Source organism: Oncorhynchus masou, chromosome 7 (genome assembly GCF_036934945.1).
Source record: "Oncorhynchus masou masou isolate Uvic2021 chromosome 7, UVic_Omas_1.1, whole genome shotgun sequence".
NCBI lineage: Eukaryota > Metazoa > Chordata > Actinopteri > Salmoniformes > Salmonidae > Oncorhynchus > Oncorhynchus masou.
The window spans coordinates 10,370,399-10,394,596 of NC_088218.1; the positions used below are offsets into that span (position 1 = coordinate 10,370,399).

Here is a 24,198-nt window from a genome sequence, read left to right on the forward strand (position 1 = left end):
TACTATACCATACTATACTATACTAAAGCATACCATACTATACTATACTATACCGTACTATAGCATACTATACCATATCATACTATACCATATCATACTATACCATACTATACCATATCATACTATACTATATCATACTATACCATACTATACTATACTAAAGCATACCATACTATACTGTACTAGACCGTACTATAGCATACTATACCATATCATACTATACCATACTATACTATACCATACCACACTATAATATACTATACTAATATCATACTATACTATATCATACTATACCATACTATACTATACTAAAGCATACCATACTATACTATACTATACCGTACTATAGCATACTATACCATATCATACTATACCATACTATACTATACTAAAGCATACCATACTATACTATACTATACTATACCGTACTATAGCATACTATGCCATATCATACTATACCATACTATACTATACTAAAGCATACTATACTATACTATACTATACCGTACTATAGCATACTATACCATATCATACTATACCATACTATACTATACTAAAGCATACCATACTATACTATACTATACCGTACTATAGCATACTATACCATATCATACTATACCATACTATACTATACCATACCATACTATAATATACTATACTAATATCATACCATACTACACTAATACCATACTATACCATACTATACTAAAACCATAAAATACCATGCCATACCATACCATACCATACCATACTATACTGTACTGTACTGTACCATACTATACCATACTGTAACATACTGTACCATACTGCACCATACCATACTGTACTCCCATCTCAACTATACACATAGTAAAACACCTATACAATATTACTCTACCACACCAAGTACCTCTACAAGAGCAGGCTGAGTGTACTGTACTGTACTATACCATTCTATACTATACCATACCATACTATACAATACTATACTATGCCATACTATACCATACTATACTATACAATACTATACTATGCCATACTATACCATACCATACTATACAATACTATACTATACCATACTATACTATACAATGCCATACTATACCATACTATACTATACAATACTATACCATACTAGACTATACAATACTATACTATGCCATACTATACCATACTATACAATACTATACTATGCCATACTATACCATACTATACCATACCATACCATACTATAGCATTCTATACTATATAATACCAGACTATACAATACTATACCATACCATACTATGTCATACAATACTATACAATACTATACTATGCCATACTATACCATACTATACCATACCATACCATACTATAGCATTCTATACTATATAATACCATACTATACAATACTGTACCATACCATACTATACTATACAATACTATACTATGCCATACTATACCATACTATACCATACCATACCATACTATAGCATTCTATACTATATAATACCATACTATACAATACTATACCATACCATACTATACCATACCATACAATACGATACAATACGATACTATGCCATACTATACCATACTATACTATACAATACTATACTATGCCATACTATACCATACTATACCATACCATACCATACTATAGCATTCTATACTATATAATACCATACTATACAATACTATACCATACCATACTATGCCATACTATACTATACAATACTATACCATACCATACTATACCATACTATACCATACCATACCATTCTATACTATATCATACCATACTATACAATACTATACTATAGCATGCTATACCATACAATACAATACTATACCATACCATACTGTACAATACTATACAATACTATACCATACCATACTATAGCATACTATACAATACTATACCATACCATAACATACAATACTATACCATACCATAACATACAATACTATACCATACCATACTATACAATACTATACCATAAACATAGTAATACACATATAAAATATTACTCTATCACACCAGGTACCTCTGCAATAGCAGCTTGAGGGTATGGCTACAACACATACATATACTTTCATGCATTCTACATCCCATATACCCCACCTCGTTTCCCAAAGGAAACATTAACTGCCTTGTGTCCTCTTCCAGACATCAGAGTTGGGGGTGACAGAGCATATTGAAGGGGACCCCTGTAAGTTTGCTTTGTGGGTGGGCCGTACCCCCACCTCGGACAACAAGACCGTCCTCAAGGTAACAGCCAAATATATTCTCAAGTGCACTCTCCTACTGCCTGTCATCTCTGGTGAACCTTTTCATGTGCACTCTCCAACTGCATCTCAGTGCTAGAGGCATCACTACAGACTCAGGTTTGATTCCAGGCTGTATCACAACCGGCCGTGATTGGGAGTCCCATAGGGTGGCGCAGAATTGGCCTTGCGAAGCCCGGGTTAGGGTTTGGCCGGGGTAGGCTGTCATTGTAGATAATACGTTGTTCTTAACTGACTTGCCTAGTTAAATAAAGGTTCAATAAACAATTAAAACATCTCTGGTGAACCTTTTCACGTGCACTCTCCTCTGATGTGGCTCCTGTTGTGCTTTCCTATATTTACTTTACTATCCGTTTGTCTCGTTTTATCACTATCTCCTGCCCTCCCCCTTCTCTCTCTCCCTCTCTAACTCCCCTCCCGTTCTCTATCTCTCTCTCTCTATCACCCTCCCTCCCTCCCTCCCTCCCCCTCCTCTCTCTCTCTCTCTCTCCCTCCCTCCCAGGCCTCATCTCTGGAGCTGAAGCAGGAGTGGGTACGTAGCGTGCGTCAGGTGATCCAGGAGAGACGTGGCCATCTGAGAGGAGCGTTGAGGGAGCCCATCCCCCTCCCCAAGACCCCCGCCCCCACCCTGGTCCGCACACGCAGCATCAACAGGAGGTTTGTACATACATGCACACACACAGCCCACTTCCTCTCTTGTCTCTTGTACTGCTAAGGTGGTTGTACCGTTTGTATTACTTGCAAGACAGAGAAGTGGGTTTGAGTGTATTTAGTATAGAATTAGGAATTAGAATACTAGAATGGTCATGAACCTTCTTATGTTGGGATAAATGTCAGATATTGTGGTCAGGGAGTTGGTCAAACATGGTTTGCCAGTGCTGTGATAAGATATTGTGTTAAATAATACATTTGAAGAATTTATCTGCACTGTTTGTTTGTTAGCTAGCCAGACAGTTTTAGAGGAATGATTCCATGAATGTTTCAAATTAAATGCTAATATGCCAACATTCCATTCAAACAATGCAGTCAATCCACAGCCACACTGGCTGCATCAGTTGATGATTCAGTTGATGATATTTACAAGTGTAAATACAACAAGTTCTGATATTGTATCATATAATAGCACTCTCAGCTTTCCAAGAAAGGAAACATTTAGACATTTATGGTCTGTTTACATATATTTTATTTAACAATATTTTAGGTTGACAATGATTCTGTTACACAATGTGTGATATATCACATGCCTTCACTTTTATTCTCCTCCATCAGTAAAATCAGGATTATGTCTCTACTGCCATTCATTCACATTAGACTGGGTGGGATTTCTCCCTGTCCAATATGGCTGCCATTCATTCACATTAGACTGGGTGGGATTTCTCCCTGTCCAATATGGCTGCCATTCATTCACATTAGACTGGGTTGGATTTCTCCCTGTCCAATATGGCTGCCATTCATTCACATTAGACTGGGTTGGATTTCTCCCTGTCCAATATGGCTGCCATTCATTCACATTAGACTGGGTTGGATTTCTCCCTGTCCAATATGGCTGCCATTCATTCACATTAGACTGGGTTGGATTTCTCTCTGTCCAATATGGCTGCCATTCATTCACATTAGACTGGGTAGGATTTCTCCCTGTCCAATATGGCTGCCATTCATTCACATTAGACTGGGTGGGATTTCTCCCTGTCCAATATGGCTGCCATTCATTCACATGAGACTGGGTTGGATTTCTCTCTGTCCAATATGGCTGCCATTCATTCACATTAGACTGGGTTGGATTTCTCCCTGTCCAATATGGCTGCCATTCATTCACATTAGACTGGGTGGGATTTCTCCCTGTCCAATATGGCTGCCATTCATTCACATGAGACTGGGTTGGATTTCTCTCTGTCCAATATGGCTGCCATTCATTCACATTAGACTGGGTGGGATTTCTCCTTGTCCAATATGGCTGCCATTCATTCACATTAGACTGGGTGGGATTTCTCCCTGTCCAATATGGCTGCCATTCATTCACATTAGACTGGGTTGGATTTCTCTCTGTCCAATATGGCTGCCATTCACATTAGACTGGGTGGGATTTCTCCCTGTCCAATATGGCTGCCATTCATTCACATTAGACTGGGTGGGATTTCTCTCTGTCCAATATGGCTTCCATTCATTCACATGAGACTGGGTTGGATTTCTCCTGTCCAATATGGCTGCCATTCATTCACATGAGACTGGGTTGGATTTCTCTCTGTCCAATATGGCTGCCATTCATTCACATGAGACTGGGTTGGATTTCTCTCTGTCCAATATGGCTGCCATTCATTCACATGAGACTGGGTTGGATTTCGCCCTGTCCAATATGGCTGCCATTCATTCACATTAGACTGGGTTGGATTTCTCTCTGTCCAATATGGCTGCCATTCATTCACATTAGACTGGGTGGGATTTCTCCCTGTCCAATATGGCTGCCATTCATTCACATTAGACTGGGTGGGATTTCTCCCTGTCCAATATGGCTGCCATTCATTCACATGAGACTGGGTTGGATTTCTCTCTGTCCAATATGGCTGCCATTCATTCACATTAGACTGGGTGGGATTTATCCTTGTCCAATATGGCTGCCATTCATTCACATTAGACTGGGTGGGATTTCTCCCTGTCCAATATGGCTGCCATTCATTCACATTAGACTGGGTGGGATTTCTCCCTGTCCAATATGGCTGCCATTCATTCACATTAGACTGGGTTGGATTTCTCCCTGTCCAATATGGCTGCCATTCATTCACATTAGACTGGGTTGGATTTCTCCCTGTCCAATATGGCTGCCATTCATTCACATTAGACTGGGTTGGATTTCTCCCTGTCCAATATGGCTGCCATTCATTCACATTAGACTGGGTTGGATTTCTCTCTGTCCAATATGGCTGCCATTCATTCACATTAGACTGGGTAGGATTTCTCCCTGTCCAATATGGCTGCCATTCATTCACATTAGACTGGGTGGGATTTCTCCCTGTCCAATATGGCTGCCATTCATTCACATGAGACTGGGTTGGATTTCTCTCTGTCCAATATGGATTTTCACATTAGACTGGGTTGGATTTCTCCCTGTCCAATATGGCTGCCATTCATTCACATTAGACTAGTCCACTGCCATTCATTCACATGAGACTGGGTTGGATTTCTCTCTGTCCAATATGGCTGCCATTCATTCACATTAGACTGGGTGGGATTTATCCTTGTCCAATATGGCTGCCATTCATTCACATTAGACTGGGTGGGATTTCTCCCTGTCCAATATGGCTGCCATTCATTCACATTAGACTGGGTTGGATTTCTCTCTGTCCAATATGGCTGCCATTCACATTAGACTGGGTTGGATTTCTCCCTGTCCAATACGGCTGCCATTCATTCACATTAGACTGGGTGGGATTTCTCTCTGTCCAATATGGCTGCCATTCATTCACATGAGACTGGGTTGGACTTCTCCCTGTCCAATATGGCTGCCATTCATTCACATTAGACTGGGTTGGATTTCTCTCTGTCCAATATGGCTGCCATTCATTCACATTAGACTGGGTTGGATTTCTCCCTGTCCAATATGGCTGCCATTCATTCACATTAGACTGGGTTGGATTTCTTCCTGTCCAATATGGCTGCCATTCATTCACATTAGACTGGGTTGGATTTCTCTCTGTCCAATATGGCTGCCATTCATTCACATTAGACTGGGTTGGATTTCTCCCTGTCCAATATGGCTGCCATTCATTCACATTAGACTGGGTTGGATTTCTCTCTGTCCAATATGGCTGCCATTCATTCACATGAGACTGGGTTGGATTTCTCTCTGTCCAATATGGCTGCCATTCATTCACATTAGACTGGGTGGGATTTCTCTCTGTCCAATATGGCTGCCATTCATTCACATTAGACTGGGTTGGATTTCTCTCTGTCCAATATGGCTGCCATTCATTCACATTAGACTGGGTTGGATTTCTCTCTGTCCAATATGGCTGCCATTCATTCACATTAGACTGGGTTGGATGTCTCTCTGTCCAATATGGCTGCCATTCATTCGCATGAGACTGGGTTGGATTTCTCTCTGTCCAATATGGCTGCCATTCATTCACATTAGACTGGATTGGATTTCTCTCTGTCCAATATGGCTGCCATTCATTCACATTAGACTGGGTTGGATTTCTCTCTGTCCAATATGGCTGCCATTCATTCACATTAGACTGGGTTGGATTTCTCTCTGTCCAATATGGCTGCCATTCATTCACATTAGACTGGGTTGGATTTCTCTCTGTCCAATATGGCTGCCATTCATTCACATTAGACTGGGTTGGATTTCTCTCTGTCCAATATGGCTGCCATTCATTCGCATGAGACTGGGTTGGATTTCTCTCTGTCCAATATGGCTGCCATTCATTCACATTAGACTGGATTGGATTTCTCTCTGTCCAATATGGCTGCCATTCATTCACATTAGACTGGGTTGGATTTCTCTCTGTCCAATATGGCTGCCATTCATTCACATTAGACTGGGTTGGATTTCTCTCTGTCCAATATGGCTGCCATTCATTCACATTAGACTGGGTTGGATTTCTCTCTGTCCAATATGGCTGCCATTCATTCACATTAGACTGGGTTGGATTTCTCTCTGTCCAATATGGCTGCCATTCATTCACATTAGACTGGGTTGGATTTCTCTCTGTCCAATATGGCTGCCATTCATTCACATTAGACTGGGTTGGATTTCTCTCTGTCCAATATGGCTGCCATTCATTCACATTAGACTGGGTTGGATTTCTCCCTGTCCAATATGGCTGCCATTCATTCACATTAGACTGGGTTGGATTTCTCCCTGTCCAATATGGCTGCCATTCATTCACATTAGACTGGGTTGGATTTCTCCCTGTCCAATATGGCTGCCATTCATTCACATTAGACTGGGTTGGATTTCTCTCTGTCCAATATGGCTGCCATTCATTCACATTAGACTGGGTAGGATTTCTCCCTGTCCAATATGGCTGCCATTCATTCACATTAGACTGGGTGGGATTTCTCCCTGTCCAATATGGCTGCCATTCATTCACATGAGACTGGGTTGGATTTCTCTCTGTCCAATATGGCTGCCATTCATTCACATTAGATTGGGTTGGATTTCTCCCTGTCCAATATGGCTGCCATTCATTCACATTAGACTGGGTGGGATTTCTCCCTGTCCAATATGGCTGCCATTCATTCACATGAGACTGGGTTGGATTTCTCTCTGTCCAATATGGCTGCCATTCATTCACATGAGACTGGGTTGGATTTCTCTCTGTCCAATATGGCTGCCATTCATTCACATTAGACTGGGTGGGATTTCTCCTTGTCCAATATGGCTGCCATTCATTCACATTAGACTGGGTGGGATTTCTCCCTGTCCAATATGGCTGCCATTCATTCACATTAGACTGGGTTGGATTTCTCTCTGTCCAATATGGCTGCCATTCACATTAGACTGGGTGGGATTTCTCCCTGTCCAATATGGCTGCCATTCATTCACATTAGACTGGGTGGGATTTCTCTCTGTCCAATATGGCTTCCATTCATTCACATGAGACTGGGTTGGATTTCTCCCTGTCCAATATGGCTGCCATTCATTCACATGAGACTGGGTTGGATTTCTCTCTGTCCAATATGGCTGCCATTCATTCACATTAGACTGGGTTGGATTTCTCTCTGTCCAATATGGCTGCCATTCATTCACATGAGACTGGGTTGGATTTCGCCCTGTCCAATATGGCTGCCATTCATTCACATTAGACTGGGTTGGATTTCTCTCTGTCCAATATGGCTGCCATTCATTCACATTAGACTGGGTGGGATTTCTCCCTCTCCAATATGGCTGCCATTCATTCACATTAGACTGGGTGGGATTTCTCCCTGTCCAATATGGCTGCCATTCATTCACATGAGACTGGGTTGGATTTCTCTCTGTCCAATATGGCTGCCATTCATTCACATTAGACTGGGTGGGATTTATCCTTGTCCAATATGGCTGCCATTCATTCACATTAGACTGGGTGGGATTTCTCCCTGTCCAATATGGCTGCCATTCATTCACATTAGACTGGGTTGGATTTCTCTCTGTCCAATATGGCTGCCATTCACATTAGACTGGGTGGGATTTCTCCCTGTCCAATATGGCTGCCATTCATTCACATTAGACTGGGTTGGATTTCTCCCTGTCCAATATGGCTGCCATTCATTCACATTAGACTGGATTGGATTTCTCTCTGTCCAATATGGCTGCCATTCATTCACATTAGACTGGGTTGGATTTCTCTCTGTCCAATATGGCTGCCATTCATTCACATTAGACTGGGTTGGATTTCTCTCTGTCCAATATGGCTGCCATTCATTCACATTAGACTGGGTTGGATTTCTCTCTGTCCAATATGGCTGCCATTCATTCACATTAGACTGGGTTGGATTTCTCTCTGTCCAATATGGCTGCCATTCATTCACATTAGACTGGGTTGGATTTCTCTCTGTCCAATATGGTTGCCATTCATTCACATTAGACTGGGTTGGATTTCTCTCTGTCCAATATGGCTGCCATTCATTCACATTAGACTGGGTTGGATTTCTCTCTGTCCAATATGGCTGCCATTCATTCACATTAGACTGGGTTGGATTTCTCTCTGTCCAATATGGCTGCCATTTTCACCCCATTCTGGAACTTCGATAGGATCTCTATGGCTTTTATTATGTAAGTTTCATCAGGTTGTGCGGTACGTATCATGATATTTTTATGTTTACGCGTCACCCCCCAGAGACACCAATGAGGATGCAGACAGCCTGGGAGATGCCAGCAGCCAGCCAGACACCGTCTCCATTGCCTCCCGCACCTCTCAGAACACCGCAGACAGCGACAAGGTAGGGACAGACTACACTACCCAGCAGCCACCACTATTTACACAAAAAGTACCCAAGAGTGATCTGTTCTGAATTCACCAATTTGTAAGTCGCTCTGGATAAGAGCGTCTGCTAAATGACTTAAATGTAAATGTATATATACTCATACAGAGACTCTAAGAGCGTGTAAGAGTGTCTGACTTTTTGTTGACGTTCTATGAGTGTAGGGGCTTCCTTTGCTAATGGAACATAGCCACTGCCAAGCCTGGGGCAGGGTTGTTTCTGACGCATACAGTCCACATTCAAAGTTCCCAAAAGCCAAACGGCAAAAACATTCAATGAGATCCAGAGAAATGGTGCAACAAAATAGATGATTGATTTTTCTTATATCTAACTAAAGTGATTCTCTAATCAACTTAAGGCATAGATTACTTGACATGAAAATGCATATTATGTTCTGTTTGTATGTCTGGTCAAAACTCTAAACCGTCTAGCTAGGACTCCCTCCACCCCCGAAGGCCCAACTTCCTGTCTTTATCCTACCACTAACACACTTACCACAGTACAATGAATGGGCAAGAGGGGGCAGAAACTAAGGTACACTAATAACAAAGGAATATACCTCAACCAGGTAAATATAAATCATACAGGTACGTACCTAATAATTCATCACATACATTCATATATTTACACACATGGAGCTCTGTATGTTCTGTCTTTTATACAAATATGTCCAAATCGGCTCTAACATACCGGCCTCTAATTGTTAACTGCACTGACACACGCCTCCACCACACGCCTCCACCACACGCCTCCACCACACGCCTCCACCACACGCCCCCACCACACGCCCCCACCACACGCCTCCACCACACGCCTCCACCACACGCCTCCACCACACGCCTCCACCACACACCTCCACCACACGCCTCCACCACACGCCTCCACCACACGCCTCCACCACACGCCCCATTAGCCAGGAGTTCCTTGGAGTGGTGTCATCCACAATGGAAACAAGGTCACCAGGACTGAAGTTTCTATTAGTTTTCTTCCACTTGTTCCACTCCTGCATAAGTGGAAGATATTCCCTGATCCATCTCTTCCAGAAGAGGTCAGTGATATATTGTACCTGCTTCCATCTCCTTGGTGAGTATAGGTCTCCTCTCTGGAATAGTCCTGGTGGCAGGACTGGCTTTGTTTTCAGATAAAGTGGATGGTTCGGAGTCTGGGGTTTTAGATCGTTAGGGTAATTTGTGACAGTTGTGATTGGTCTGTCATTCATGATCGCCTCAACTTCACACAAGGCTGTCTGCAAAGCCTCATCATCCAGTACTTGCTCTTTAAGGACTGAATAGAGGATCTTTTTCAACCTCTCCCATACCCCCCATGGTGCCCTCCTGAGGGAGGGTTGAATGACCAATTCACTCCTTCCTTCAGTAATGCATTTTGAATCTTGTTGTGAACCAGCTCTTTCAGCGCTTCTCCTAGCTCTCTGTGTGTTCCAACAAAGTTGGTGCCATTGTCTGTTCTGATACTTGTTACTGGGCCTCTTCCACAGATGAACCTGCGCAGGGCATTGATGCAGGAATCAGTATCCAGGTAACTAGCAAATTCTAAGTGGACAACTCGACTCAAAAGGCAAGTAAGGATCACACCATACCGCTTCACATGAACGCGGCCTCGCTTCACCTCTATGGGGACGAAGTAATCTATGCCCACATGGGTGAAAGGCGGCAAATCAGGTGACACCCGATCTTGTGGAAGGTCGGCCATCTTCTGTTCTCCAGCTCTAGCTTGTACCCGGCTGCAGAAGACACAGCTCTTAGGATCTTCCATGCTAAGGACTTGGCACATGGCATCTAATATCGCTGGTGAAGACTGGAAAGCATGTGTCCTCTCCCAGAGTGACCAACCTGCTCATGGATGATCAGTCTGAAGATGTGGAAGTCTTTGGGCAGGATCATAGGATTCTTTAGTTCTATAGGCATAGCAGCTTTGCTTAACCCTCCTCCCACTCTCAGAATGCCATTGTCAACAATTGGATAAAGCTTACAGATTGAGCCGCTTCCCTTGGCACACTATCTTCCTTTCACAATGAGTGCAATTTGTTTAAAGTGCTGTCTTTGCTCAAATCAAATGATTACCCTTTCTTCTTCATCTAGGTCATCCACAGAGAGACTTTATTTTCCAAACGTTAGTTTGAAAATGTCAGTTTGTTCCTTCAATGAGTTTGTTAAACTCTGATCTGATTCTGGATCCGTTTTTGTGAGAACTTTCCTTTTCTGGCCTAACTGTAGAACTCTCTTCAGTTTCAGCCTCCAGGAAACTGCTTTCTTCCAGCTGTTCCATATTGAGTAGTACTCAATCAGCTTGCTGGTCGGACTCTTTTCTTCCACACTTGTACTTTACGTCTTTTCTCACCTCTGGATCATCCGGAGGGATGGAGCCAAGCTCCTCGGGGACTTTCGGCAAGTGTGTTTCTGCTTTCTCCAGGTATTCTGGTCCTTTGAGCCATCTCTTTGAGTTCAGGAAAGTTTCAACATGTAACCCTCTTGAGGCATCGTCGGCTGGGTTTGGTTTGGAGATCAAATACCTCCACTGTTTTGCTTTCGATATGTCACGGATCACAGCAACCCTATTAGCCACAAAGGTATGGAATCTCTTGGTATCGTTGCGGATGTATTTTAGCACAGACTGGCTGTCAGTCCAGGAAGTTTCTGTCCAGGAAGTTGACTCCTAGAGTTCAATCTGGAGCTCCAACCTTAACATCCTGTCCACTCGCACCGCCAATGTTGCTACAGCAACTTCCAGTCTGGGGATCGTCATCTGCTTGAGTGGATACACTCTAGATTTCCCCAGCATGAATGCAATGTGGACCTTTAACCTGCCATAACCTTGTTCACTTGCGTCACCAAAGTGATGCAGCTGTTCTCAGGCATCATGTACCAGTCAATCTGGAATCTGGACAGCTGGTCCACCTCTGAGAGCCATCTCCTCCATGAAATAAAGTGTTCTTCGGGGATGACTTCGTCCCATCCACACTTTAAAACTCTTGAAGAATCTGCTTTGCCTTTAAGATAAATGGGGCGAGGAAACGTAATGGATGGTAAACAGAGCTGATGGTTGAGAGATACCTCTTCTCGTAAGGGGTCTGTTCTCGATGATGACTCGGAAGGTAAACACATCACTTTCAATGTTCCATTGGATTCCAAGTGCTTTTTCAACAGGCAGCTTCTCTCTGTCCAGGTCCAGATCTTTTATCTGCTTGGCTTTGTGTTCCTCACGGCTGTTGCTGACCCACTTGGTCAACTTGAACCTACCCTGACCGCACACATCTCTGAGGTTTTTTTGTGAGAGCTATGGCTTGTTCTTCTGTGGCCACTAGATTTAAGGCAGTCATCAACATAGAAGTTGGACTTGACCTTTTCATTCACCTCTTTATTGTACTTCTCACAGTTGTCTTCTGCTGTCTTTCACAGTGCAATTTGGAGAGGATATAACACCGAAGAGATATCTTTCTGTACTCCAATCTTTTGTTAGTGTCACCATCTGGCCACCATAGGAATTGCAGGAAGTGAGCGATTCTTCTCCCCTCCTCTGAGGCAGTGCAGTACAGAGAGCCAAAACAGGACCAGAGGGGTGTCTCCCAAAACAATAGACCAGTCTCATGACCTCATCCCTGTAGCAGTAGCTGTGTGTGTTGTGTGCGCATATGTGCGCACGCGTGTGTGTGTATATGTGTTATGAGGGTGAGAGAGAGAGAGAGGGTGTTTTCCTCACACAGTGTTTAAAGTCATTCTGCATAGTTTGGGGAACAGTTCACCAGTGATATCTTGGTATGTATACATTTCTACACATCTTGAATGTTTCATTTAGATTGCGTGTTTCGTATTAATATACATATATATTATTATACACTTTATTATGACCATGTTGTTATGATATGGTCATTTAGCAAACGCTCTTAGCCAGGACGACTGACGGAGCTGTCAACATATGTCGTCAATGCAGGAATCGAACCCACAACCTTGCTGTTGCAGCACCATGCCTCTAGACTGACCCACTGAGACATTGGGAGCAGGTGTTTTACCATCTGATGTTTTAGTTTGTATGTAGCCTATGTAAGTGTGTGTGTGTATGTGGTCACAACCAAACTGTTCAGAGCTGAGTGTATTTTCACCATCAGTACAACTCTACTGGGAGTTCTTTACCCGGGTTGTACTGTTCACTTTCACAATATCTGTCTCTGTTGCTCTCTCTCTCTCTCTTTCTCTCCCTCAGTCTCTCTCTTTCCTCCCATCCTCTCTTTCTCTCTCTCTCTCTCTCTCTCTCTCTCTCTCTCTCTCTCTCTCTCTCTCTCTCTCTCTCTCTGTTGGGAAAGCTGTGTCCGTATGGCAGGATTCCCAAAACATCTGTGAATGATTTGGATGGGGAACACCCCAACAGTCCCCATGGAGTGTGTGTGTATGTGTGTGTGTGTGTGTGTGCGTGTGTGTGTGTGTGTGTGTGTGTGTGTGTGTGTGTGTGTGTGTGTGTGTGTGTGTGTGTTTACATATTCACATATTTGTCCAATGTGTGTGTGTTCCTTTCTCCCCCCTCCTCTCTCACTGTCTCTCCCCTCCTCCCTGATAACTCCTGGAAGGACAGCCCCCCCTGATTTACATATTCACATATTTGTCCAATCAGCCTCTGTTTCCTTTCCTTTCTCCCCTCCTCTCTCTCACTGTCTCTCCCACTCTCCTCCCTGTTTCTCCCCTCTCCTTATACCCTATCCAGTCCCTCCTTCCTCTCTCTCTCTCTCTCTCTTTCTCTTTTCCCTGTTTCCCCCACTCTCTTATACTCTCCATCTCTACCCTATCCTCTCTCTCCTCATGTCTCTCCCCTCCTCCCTCTCTCTCTCTCCTCACTCTCTCTCTTTCTCTCTTTCCCTGTCTCCCCCACTCTTTGATACCCTCCCATCTCTCCCCTCCTCTCTCTCTCTCTCTATCATGTCTCTCCCTCTCTCTCTCTCTCTCTCTCTCCTCCCTCTCTCTCTCTCTCTCTCTCTCTCTCTTTCTCTCTTTCCCTGTCTCCCCCACTCTCTTATACCCTCTCCATCTCTCCCTCTTCTCTTTCTCATACCCTATCATGTCTCCCCTCCCCCCTCCTCCCTCTCTCTCTCTCCTCTCCTCACTCTCTCTCTCTTTCTCTCTTTCCCTGTCTCCCCCACTCTCTTATACCCTCTCCATCTCTCCCCTCTTCTCTTCTCTCATACCCTATCATGTCTCTCCCCTCCCTCCTCCTCTCTCTCTCTCTCTCTCTCTCTCTCTCTCTCTCTCTCTCTCCTCCTCACTCTCTCTCTCTCTCTCTTCTCTCTTTCCCTGTCTCCCCCACTCTCTTATACCCTCTCCATCTCTCCCCTCTTCTCTTTCTCATACCCTATCATCTCTCCCCTCCTCCCCCTCTCTCTCTCTCTCTCTCTCTTTCTCTCTCTCTCTCTGTCTCTCCCCTCCTTTCTCTCTCTTTCTCTCTCCCTGTCTCTCCCTTCCTCTCTCTCTTTCTCTCTCCCTGTCTCTCCCCTCCTCTCTCTCTCTCTCTCTCTCTCTCTCTCTCTCTCTCTCTCTCTCTCTCTCTCTCTCTCTCTCTCTCTCTCTCTTTCTCTCTCCCTGTCTCTCCCCTCCCCTCCTCTCTCTCTCTCTCTCTCTCTCCCCCTCCTCTCTCTCTCTCCCTTGTTGTGAGTGTTTTCCTTCTTCTGTCTGTACCATAAGGATCAGGTCATGCTCTAGTCAGGTGTTTCAAAACACCTGGGGCTGGAATCACTCACTGGAAACCCAGTGTTTCAGGGCTATTGAATCCTATTCAATCAAACTGGCAACCCAGAGTTTCAGGGTTATTGAACCCTATTCAATCAGAACTGGCAACCCGAGGTTTAAGGGTCATTGACCCTATTCAATCAAAACTGGCAACCCAGAGTTTCAGGGCTATTGAACCAATTCAATCAAACTGGCAACCCAGAGTTTCAGGGCTTTGAACCAATTCAATCAGAACTGGTTTATGGGGGTAAGACAAGGGGGGTCAAGAGAGGTCATTTGGGAGGATTTACGTGTGAGACTATGTGGTATAGTGTGCCTGTCTGTGCTCTGCCCTGCCTTGCATACCAGTGTCAACGTTAAGACCACAACTTCTACATCCCTGTCTTTCCTGTCGTTCATAGACGGTTACTTATACTCTATACTTTCACTTCTCTCTTGAAGCTTTAGCTCATACTTTGAAATTACCACATTTTACACAATGTTTTCTTTCTTTATTAAATGAGTGGGGACTAACCGCTAGACAACCTGAGGCCACTCATTTTACACAATGTTAACACACCCTCTCTCTCTTTCTTTCTCTCTGTCCTCTCTCCCCTCTCTCTCACTCTCTTTCTATCTCTATCTCTTTCCCTCTCTCTCTTTCTCTTTCTCTGCCATCTCTCCCCCTCTCTCTCACTCTCTTTCTATCTCTCTCCCTCTCTCTCTCTTTCTCTTTCTCTGCCATCTCTCTCTCCCCTCTCTCTTTCTTTCTCTATCTCTCCCCCTCTCTCTCACTCTCTTTCTATCTCTATCTCTCTCCCTCTCTCTCTCTCTCTTTCTCTGCCATCTCTCCCCTCTCTCTCTTTCTATCTCTATCTCTCCCCTCTCTCTCACTCTCTTTCTATCTCTATCTCTCTCCCTCTCTCTTTCTCTTTCTCTGCCATCTCTCCCCCTCTCTCTCACTCTCTTTCTATCTCTATCTTTCCCCCTCTCTCTCACTCTCTTTCTATCTCTATCTCTCTCCCTCTCTCTCTTTCTTTCTCTCTGTCCTCTCTCCCCTCTCCCTCACTTTCTTTCTATCTCTATCTATCTCTCTCCCTCTCTCTCTCTCTTTCTCTGCCATCTCTCCCCTCTCTCTCTTTCTTTCTCTCTGTCCTCTCTCCCCTCTCTCTCACTCTCTTTCTATCTCTATCTCTCTCCCTCTCTCTTTCTATCTCTATCTCTCTCCCTCTCTCACTCTCTTTCTATCTCTATCTCTCTCCCTCTCTCTCTTTCTATCTCTATCTCTCTCCCTCTCTCTCACTCTCTTTCTATCTCTCTCCCTCTCTCTCTTTCTCTTTCTCTGCCATCTCTCCCCTCACTCTCTTTCTATCTCTATCTCTACCCCTCTCTCTCTTTCTTTCTCTCTGTCCTCTCTCCCCTCTCTCTCACTCTCTTTCTATCTCTATCTCTCTCCCTCTCCCTCTCTCTCTTTCTATCTCTATCTCTCTCCCTCTCTCTCTCTTTCTATCTCTCTCCCTCTCTCTCACTCTCTTTCTCTCTCTATCTCTCTCCCTCTCTCTCTTTCTATCTCTATCTCTCTCACTCTCTTTCTCTCTCTATCTCTCTCCCTCTCTCTCTTTCTATCTCTATCTCTCTCCCTCTCTCTCTCTCTTTCTATCTCTCTCCCTCTCTCTTTCTCTTTCTCTGTCCTCTCTCCCCTCTCTCTCACTCTCTTTCTATCTCTCTCCCCCTCTCTCTCACTCTCTTTCTATCTCTCTCCCCCTCTCTCTCACTCTCTTTCTATCTCGATCTCTCTCCCTCTGCCATCTCTGCCCCTCTTCTCTAGCTGTCCGGTGGCTGTGAGTTGACCGTGGTCCTGTTGGACTTCTCGGCGGGCGGGGCTGAGGAGCTGAGTGTTCGTTGCGGTCAGACCGTGGAGCTAGTGGAGCGGTCCAGTGAGCGATCGGGCTGGTGTCTGGTCAGGACCACAGACCTCACCCCCCCACAGGAGGGCCTGGTACCCATGACTGCCCTCTGCCTTTCCCACTCCCACAGCGCTGACATGGACGGCTTGATGCCTGCCACCACCGCTGGGAAAGGTGAGACTGACGGAGTTCTGGGGTGGAATGCATGGGAACGTATGGAGAGCTCCATTAGGAAAATCATTTTGATACTTTTGTAAAAAGTGTTTGTTGTTTTAGCTGAATTCTTAGTGGTTTTACCTTGCTGAGTTCTGCAGAGGTACTTTCTCACTCTTGGAAGCTCAGAAACACAACTCCATCTCTGGTTGTTATGGTGACCTGTGTCAGACCAGTCTGGCGGCCTTCAAATAGGAAGTGGTATTATTGTTCTTGGGTCACTTCCTCTCTGCTGCTGTTAATTTCCTGTTTAATCTAGAGGAAATTTCAACATCCCACTCAAGAACCTTCTCAAATGCCAAAATGCTGACGTGCATAACTCTAAACTTTCATTAAAATACTCCATGAACATTTACATTTGATATACGTAGCAAGTCAGGGCCCAGATTCACAAAACCTTCTTAAGAAGACATTTCTTCTTAACTACCATTTTTTCCTTAACGATAGACTTAACAAGAAAGTTAAGCAAACTTGCTGTTCCTCAAAAAGGTCATTGGAAATGTTCTTATCAATTTCTTATGTTTCTCCTTAAGTAAAAAGTTAAGAAGAAATGTGATTCTTGAAAATAAAGTTATTGTAAAGGTTGTTCATTCCAAGACAGCTAAACCCTTTGTCTTCAACTCAGGGCAGTGAGAGAAAAAGCTCATGAAAGCAAAGGAACATGTTTCATTCACTCACAAACCTCATCTGAAAGTTTCAGTATTGATTAATTTAAACCCAAGAACATGTTTTAGAACAGTAATCTCAGTAAGAAATATGCTAACATGATTGCCACTGCTAGACATATAGCAAGCTAAGATGGTTGCCTAGCAACAAACATCTTAAGAAGATTTGTAAGAAGATATTTAAGAAGTTCGTAAGAAAATCATTAAGATATTTTGAGGAATTGCAAATCTTATTAACTTTTTTTTTTCTTAAGAAGCTTCTTAAGTTTTTGCATAAGGAGTGTTTAGTGACTCCAGACAAAGAGAGAGGGAAGGCAGGCAACAAGAGAATTGAAGAAGAGAGCAGAAACAGAAAGGAACTTTCGATGGTGGTAATTCAGTCTGACGGGCGTTCACCCAAACAAACAGTCTTCAATCTTTAATATTTTACCTCTGCATTATAAATACAGTTTAGTGTAGTCCCTGAAACTCACTATGGGACTCCCCCTCTCTCTGTGTGTGTGTGTGTGTGTGTGTGTGTGTGTGTGTGTGTGTGTGTGTGTGTGTGTGTGTGTGTGTGTGTGTGTGTGTGTGTGTGTGTGTGTGTGTGTGTGTGTGTGTGTGTGTGTGTGAAGAAACTTACCAGCTGGGTAACTATCGTACCAGTTTTAATCTCCAGTTTGTTGTGGCAGGTCAGAATAAAGAATTACTGCCTGACCTGAGACACACACACACACACACACACACACACACACACACACACACACACACACACACACACACACACACACACACACACACACACACACACACACACACACACACACACACACACACACACACACACACACACACACACACACACACAGGGTAAAGGTAAAGCCCCAGGTGGCGTTTAGAGGTTTATACATTGACCTGACTGTCAAACATTGATGCTAAAGTTGTGTGTGTGTGTGTGTGTGTGTGTGTGTGTGTGTGCGTGTGTGCGTGTGTGTGCGTGTGTGCGTGTGTACGTGTGTACGGCATGGGAAACAATACTAGTAGAAGCACAGCAGGTGAAAACTGCAGTGTCCTACTTTAGAGTGTAACACACATGAACTACATGAACACACAGACACACATTCACACACAATGTCTCTCAATCATTTCACTTAATTTCTCTAGTCGTCTAACTTAATCCCGCCTCTTTCCTTAGAACTGTTCAGCTCTAACTCCGCCTTTTTAAACAGTTTAGATCTCAGAGTTGAGTTGAATTTCAGTCTGGAGTTAGGAGAGGAACCTCTATCCCTCCTCTCTGTCTGTCTCTCTGTCTGGGTAATGTGGTAGGGGGGAGGCATGCGCAGGGGGAGAGGCTGTTGCTCTTGCTCCAGGGTTTGGAGTTGGATCCTGGGAGAGATTGATGAGACAGGTGAGTGACTGTGTGTGTGTGTCTGTGTGTGTGCGTGTGTGTCTGTGTGTGTGCGTGTGTGTGTGTGTGTGTGTGTGTGTGTGTGTGTGTGTGTGTGTGTGTGTGTGTGTGTGTGTGTGTGTGTGTGTGTGTGTGTGTGTGTGTGTGTGTGTGTGTGTGGTAGTACAGCTGACTTTGCTTTGATTTGATCCTGTGCTGTGTGTTGTTGTAGTTGTTAGATAGAGGGAGAGAGAGATAGAGAGGTAGAGAGAGAGAGAGAGAGAGCGAGAGGGAGAGAGAGAGAGAGGTAGAGATAGAAAGACTGACAGAGAGGGAGGGAGAGAGGTAGAGATAGAAAGACTGACAGAGAGGTAGAGAGAGAGGTAGAGAAAGAGGTAGAGAGAGAGGTAGAGAGAGAGAGAGAGAGAGAGGTAGAGAGAGAGAGAGAGGTAGAGAGAGAGGTAGAGAGAGAGAGAGAGAGAGAGCGAGAGGGGAGAGAGAGAGAGGGAGAGAGAGAGGTAGAGAGAGAGGTAGAGAGAGAGAGAGTGAGAGGGAGGGAGAGAGAGAGAGAGAGAGAGGTAGAGATAGAAAGACTGACAGAGAGGGAGGGAGAGAGGTAGAGAGAAAGACTGACAGAGAGGTAGAGAGAGAGGTAGAGAGAGAGAGCGAGAGGGAGAGAGAGAGGTAGAGAGAGAGAGAGAGCGAGAGGGAGAGAGAGAGAGAGAGAGGTAGAGATAGAAAGACTGACAGAGAGGTAGAGAGAGAGGTAGAGAGAGAGAGGTAGAGAGAGGGATTGTAGGAGCAACATGGACACATAAGCTGATGTTTTGCCAGTCGAGGAGAATGTATTAATAATTATGATCTCCTAACATATCCCATTTAGAACACACATACACACACAGATTTGGTGGTCATACCTGAAATTCCTTCACTCCATCTCTCTGCCTCTGTCTGTGTCCATGTCTGTTTGGCTACTAGACTAGTTAGTCAGGTTATACTAGTTAGTCCGGTTATGCTCACTCATTTCTGCTGAAATTGCTCCAGATACGTTCACCCACCCACCCGGAAACACACACACACTTATCCTTGGGCTTTGTGTGTTTGTTGTTTCTGTGTGTGCGGTTGGGTCAGTCATACAGAAACCAAGAGTTCCTGTGGTCTGGGGTTTGTTGTCTCAGAGGAAGTTTACCTGAGAAAGGGAACTGCCATCCCCCCCAAGCCTGCACTTTCCTCCCTCTCTCCTTTCCTCCTCCCCTTCTCTCTCACTCTTTCTCCCACCTTTTCTCCCTCTTGCAGTTTTTGACAACCCAGCATGCTGTACTTCCCTCACTACCGCTCTCTCTCTCCCTCCACCCTCCCTTCTTTCCACCCTTTCTCTTCCCTCCTACAGTCCTATCGAACAACAACACACTTACAATACTTTGAGAGATATTCCTTTCAAAACCTATATCTTTAGGAGGGGGTTGGGGGTATACTACATTCCAAAATCATGGGCATTAATATGGAGTTGGTCCCCAGTTTGCTGCCATACCAGCCTCCACTCTTCTGGGAAGGCTTTCCACTAGATGTTAGAACATTGCTGCGGGGACTTGCTTCCATTCAGCCACAAGAGCATTAGTGAGGTCGGGCACTGATGTTGGGCGATTAGGCCTGGCTTGCAGTCGGCGTTCCAATTCATCCCAAAGGTGTTCGATGGGGTTGAGGTCAGGGCTCTGTACAGGCCAGTCAAATTCTTCCACATGGATCTCGACAAACCATTTCTGTATGGACATCACTGTGTGCACGGGGGCATTGTCATGCTGAAACAGGAAAGCACCGTCCCCAAACTGTTGCCACAAAGTTGGAAGCAAAGAGTTATTTCCCTTCACTGGAACAAAGGCGTCTAACCCAAATCATGAAAAACAGCCCAGACCATTATTCCACCTCCACCAAACTTTACAGTTGGCACTATACATTCGGGCAGGTGGCGTTCTCCTGGAATCCACCAAACCCAGATTCGTCTTTCAGACTGCCAGATGGTGAAGCGTGATTCATCACTCTAGAGAACACATTTCCACTGTTCCAGAGTCCAATGGCAGTGAGCTTTACACCACTCCAGACGACGCTTTGCTCAGGGTGATCTTAGGCTTGTGTGAGGCTGCTCAGCCATGGAAACCCATTTCATAAAGCCACTGACCAACAGTTATTGTGCTGACGTTGCTTCCAGAGGCAGTTTGGAACTCGGTAGTGAGAGTTGCGACCGAGGACAGACGATTTATACGCGCTACGCGCTTCACCACTTGGCAGTCCCGTTCTGTGAGTTTGTGTGGCCTAGCACTTCGCTGCTGAGCCGTTGTTGCTGCTAGACATTTCCACTTCACAATAACTTGTTGGATAGGTGGCATCCTATGACAGTGCCACGTTGACAGTCATTGAGCTCTTCATTAAGGCCATTCTACTGCCGGTGTTTGTCTATGTAGATTGCATGGCTGTGTGTTCAATGTTATACACCCGTCAGCAACTGGTGTGGCTGAAACAGCCAAATCCACTCATTTAAACTAAAGTTTGTATATACAGTGTTTTCAGAAAGTATTCAGACACTTTCACTTTTTCCACATTTTGTTACGTTACAGTCTTATTCTAAAATGAATTAAATAGTTTTTCCACCTAATCAATCTACACACAATACCCCATAATGACAAAGCAAAAAAAGGTTTGTAGAATTTTTTTAATTTGTAATATATATTTTTTTGAAATATCAAATTTACATAAGTATTAAGACCCAGTACTGTTCTACTCAGTACTTTGTTGAAGCACCTTTGGCAGTGATTACAGCCTTGAGTCTTCTTGGGTATGCTACAAGCTTGGCACACCTGTATTTGGGGAGTTTCTCCCATTCTTCTCTGCAGATCCTCTCAAGCTCTGTCAGGTTGGATGGGGAGCGTCCACAGCAATGTTCAGGTCTCTACAGAGATGTTCGATTGGGTTCAAGTTCAGGCTCTGACTGGGCCACTCAATAACATTCAGAGACTTGGTCCCGAAGCCACTCCTGCGTTGTCTTGGCTGTGTACTTAGGGTCATTGTCCTGTTGGAAGGTGAACCTTCGCCCCCAGTCTGAGGTCCTGAGCGCTTTGGAGCAGGTTTTTATCAAGGACCTCTCTAATACTTTGCTCCGTTCATCTTTCCCGATCCTGACTAGTCTCCCAGTCCCTGATTCTGAAAACATCCCCACAGCATGACGCTGCCACCACATGCCAAGTGATGAGTGGTGCCTGGTTTCCTCCAGATGTGACACTTGGCATTCAGGCCAAATCTTGGTTTCATCAGACCAGAGAATCTGTTTCTCAAGGTCTGAGGGTTCTTTAGGTGCCTTTTGGTAAACTCCAAGTGGGTTGTCAGGTGCATTTTACTGAGGAGTTGCTTCCATCTGGCCACTGTACCATAAAGGCCTGATTGGTGGAGTGCTGCAGAGATGGTTGTCCTTCTGGAAGGTTCTCCCATCTCCACAGAGGAACTCTGGAGCTCGGTCAGAAAGACCATCGGGTTCTTGGTCACCTCAGTTTGGCCAGGCGGCCAGCTCTAGGAAGCGTCTTGGCTGTTCTAAACTTCTTCCATTTAATTCTTCCATTTAATAATGAAATTTAGATTTAAACCCGTCTGTCAAGATGGCCTGAGTTTTGTCGCTAAGATAATTCTGAAACCATAAACAGGCTGTATATCCCAGGCCTATTCTTGATAACTTCAGCAAAACAGAATGATCAACAGTGTCAAACACCTTTGACGGGTCAATAAAGAAGGACGCACAGATCTTTTTAGCATCCAATGACAAGATCATTAACAACTAGCCTGGCTGCTGTGGTAGTACTATCCCCAGGCCTAAACCCCAATTGGTTTATATTAAGAATACAATTATCAGATTAAAAGGAACAAAGTTGTGCATTAACCAAGGATTCAAGAATCTTAGCTAAACAAGGTAGTCTTGAAATGGGGCGATAGTTGTCAAGATCCTTTGTATACCACCCTTATGGGGCGATAGTTGTCCAGATCCTTTGTATCCCACCCTTATGGGGCGATAGTTGTCCAGATCCTTTGTATCCTCACCCTTATGGGGCGATAGTTGTCCAGATCCTTTGTATCCCCACCCTTATGGGGCGATAGTTGTCCAGATCCTTTGTATCCTCACCCTTATGGGGGCGATAGTTGTCCAGATCCTTTGTATCCTCACCCTTATGGGGCGATAGTTGTCCAGATCCTTTGGGGCGATAGTCCAGATCATCCCCACCCTTATGGGGCGATAGTTGTCCAGATCCTTTGTATCCCCACCCTTATGGGGCGATAGTTGTCCAGATCCTTTGTATCCCCACCCTTATGGGGCGATAGTTGTCCAGATCCTTGGTATCCTCACCCTTATGGGGCGATTGTCCAGATCCTTGGTATCCTCACCCTTATGGGGCCTTTGTATCCTCACCCTTATGGGGGCGATAGTTGTCCAGATCCTTGGGGGCGATATCCAGATCACCCTTATGGGGCGATAGTTGTCCAGATCCTTGTATCCCACCCTTATGGGGCGATAGTTGTCCAGATCCTTTGTATCCCACCCTTATGGGGCGATAGTTGTCCAGATCCTTGTATCCTCACCCTTATGGGGCGATAGTTGTCCAGATCCTTTTGTATCCCTTATGGGGCGATAGTTGTCCAGATCCTTGGTAACCCACCCTTATGGGGCGATAGTTGTCCAGATCCTTTGTATCCCACCCTTATGGGGCGATAGTTGTCCAGATCCTTTGTATCCCCACCCTTATGGGGCGATAGTTGTCCAGATCCTTTGTATCCCCACCCTTATGGGGCGATAGTTGTCCAGATCCTTTGTATCCCACCCTTATGGGGCGATAGTTGTCCAGATCCTTGTATCCCACCCTTATGGGGCGATAGTTGTCCAGATCCTTTGTATCCCACCCTTATGGGGCGATAGTTGTCCAGATCCTTTGTATCCCACCCTTATGGGGCGATAGTCCTGTCCCACCCTTATGATCCCAGATTTGTATCCCACCCTTATGGGGCGATAGTTGTCCAGATCCTTTGTATCCCACCCTTATGGGGCGATAGTTGTCCAGATCATCCCTTATGGGGCGATAGTTGTCCAG

The 24,198-nt window shown here is 44.6% G+C and overlaps 1 protein-coding gene across 1 annotated transcript in view; it reads left to right on the forward strand.

Annotated features, from left to right (window-relative positions):
• The window catches only part of LOC135542964 (kalirin-like), a 66,889-nt gene that overhangs the window by 42,073 nt on the left and 618 nt on the right, over positions 1-24,198 (forward strand). The window contains 4 exon segments of the mRNA XM_064970089.1: positions 2,132-2,233; positions 2,753-2,907; positions 9,072-9,174; positions 16,753-17,005. Of these exon segments, the coding sequence (XP_064826161.1) occupies positions 2,132-2,233; positions 2,753-2,907; positions 9,072-9,174; positions 16,753-17,005 (613 nt within the window).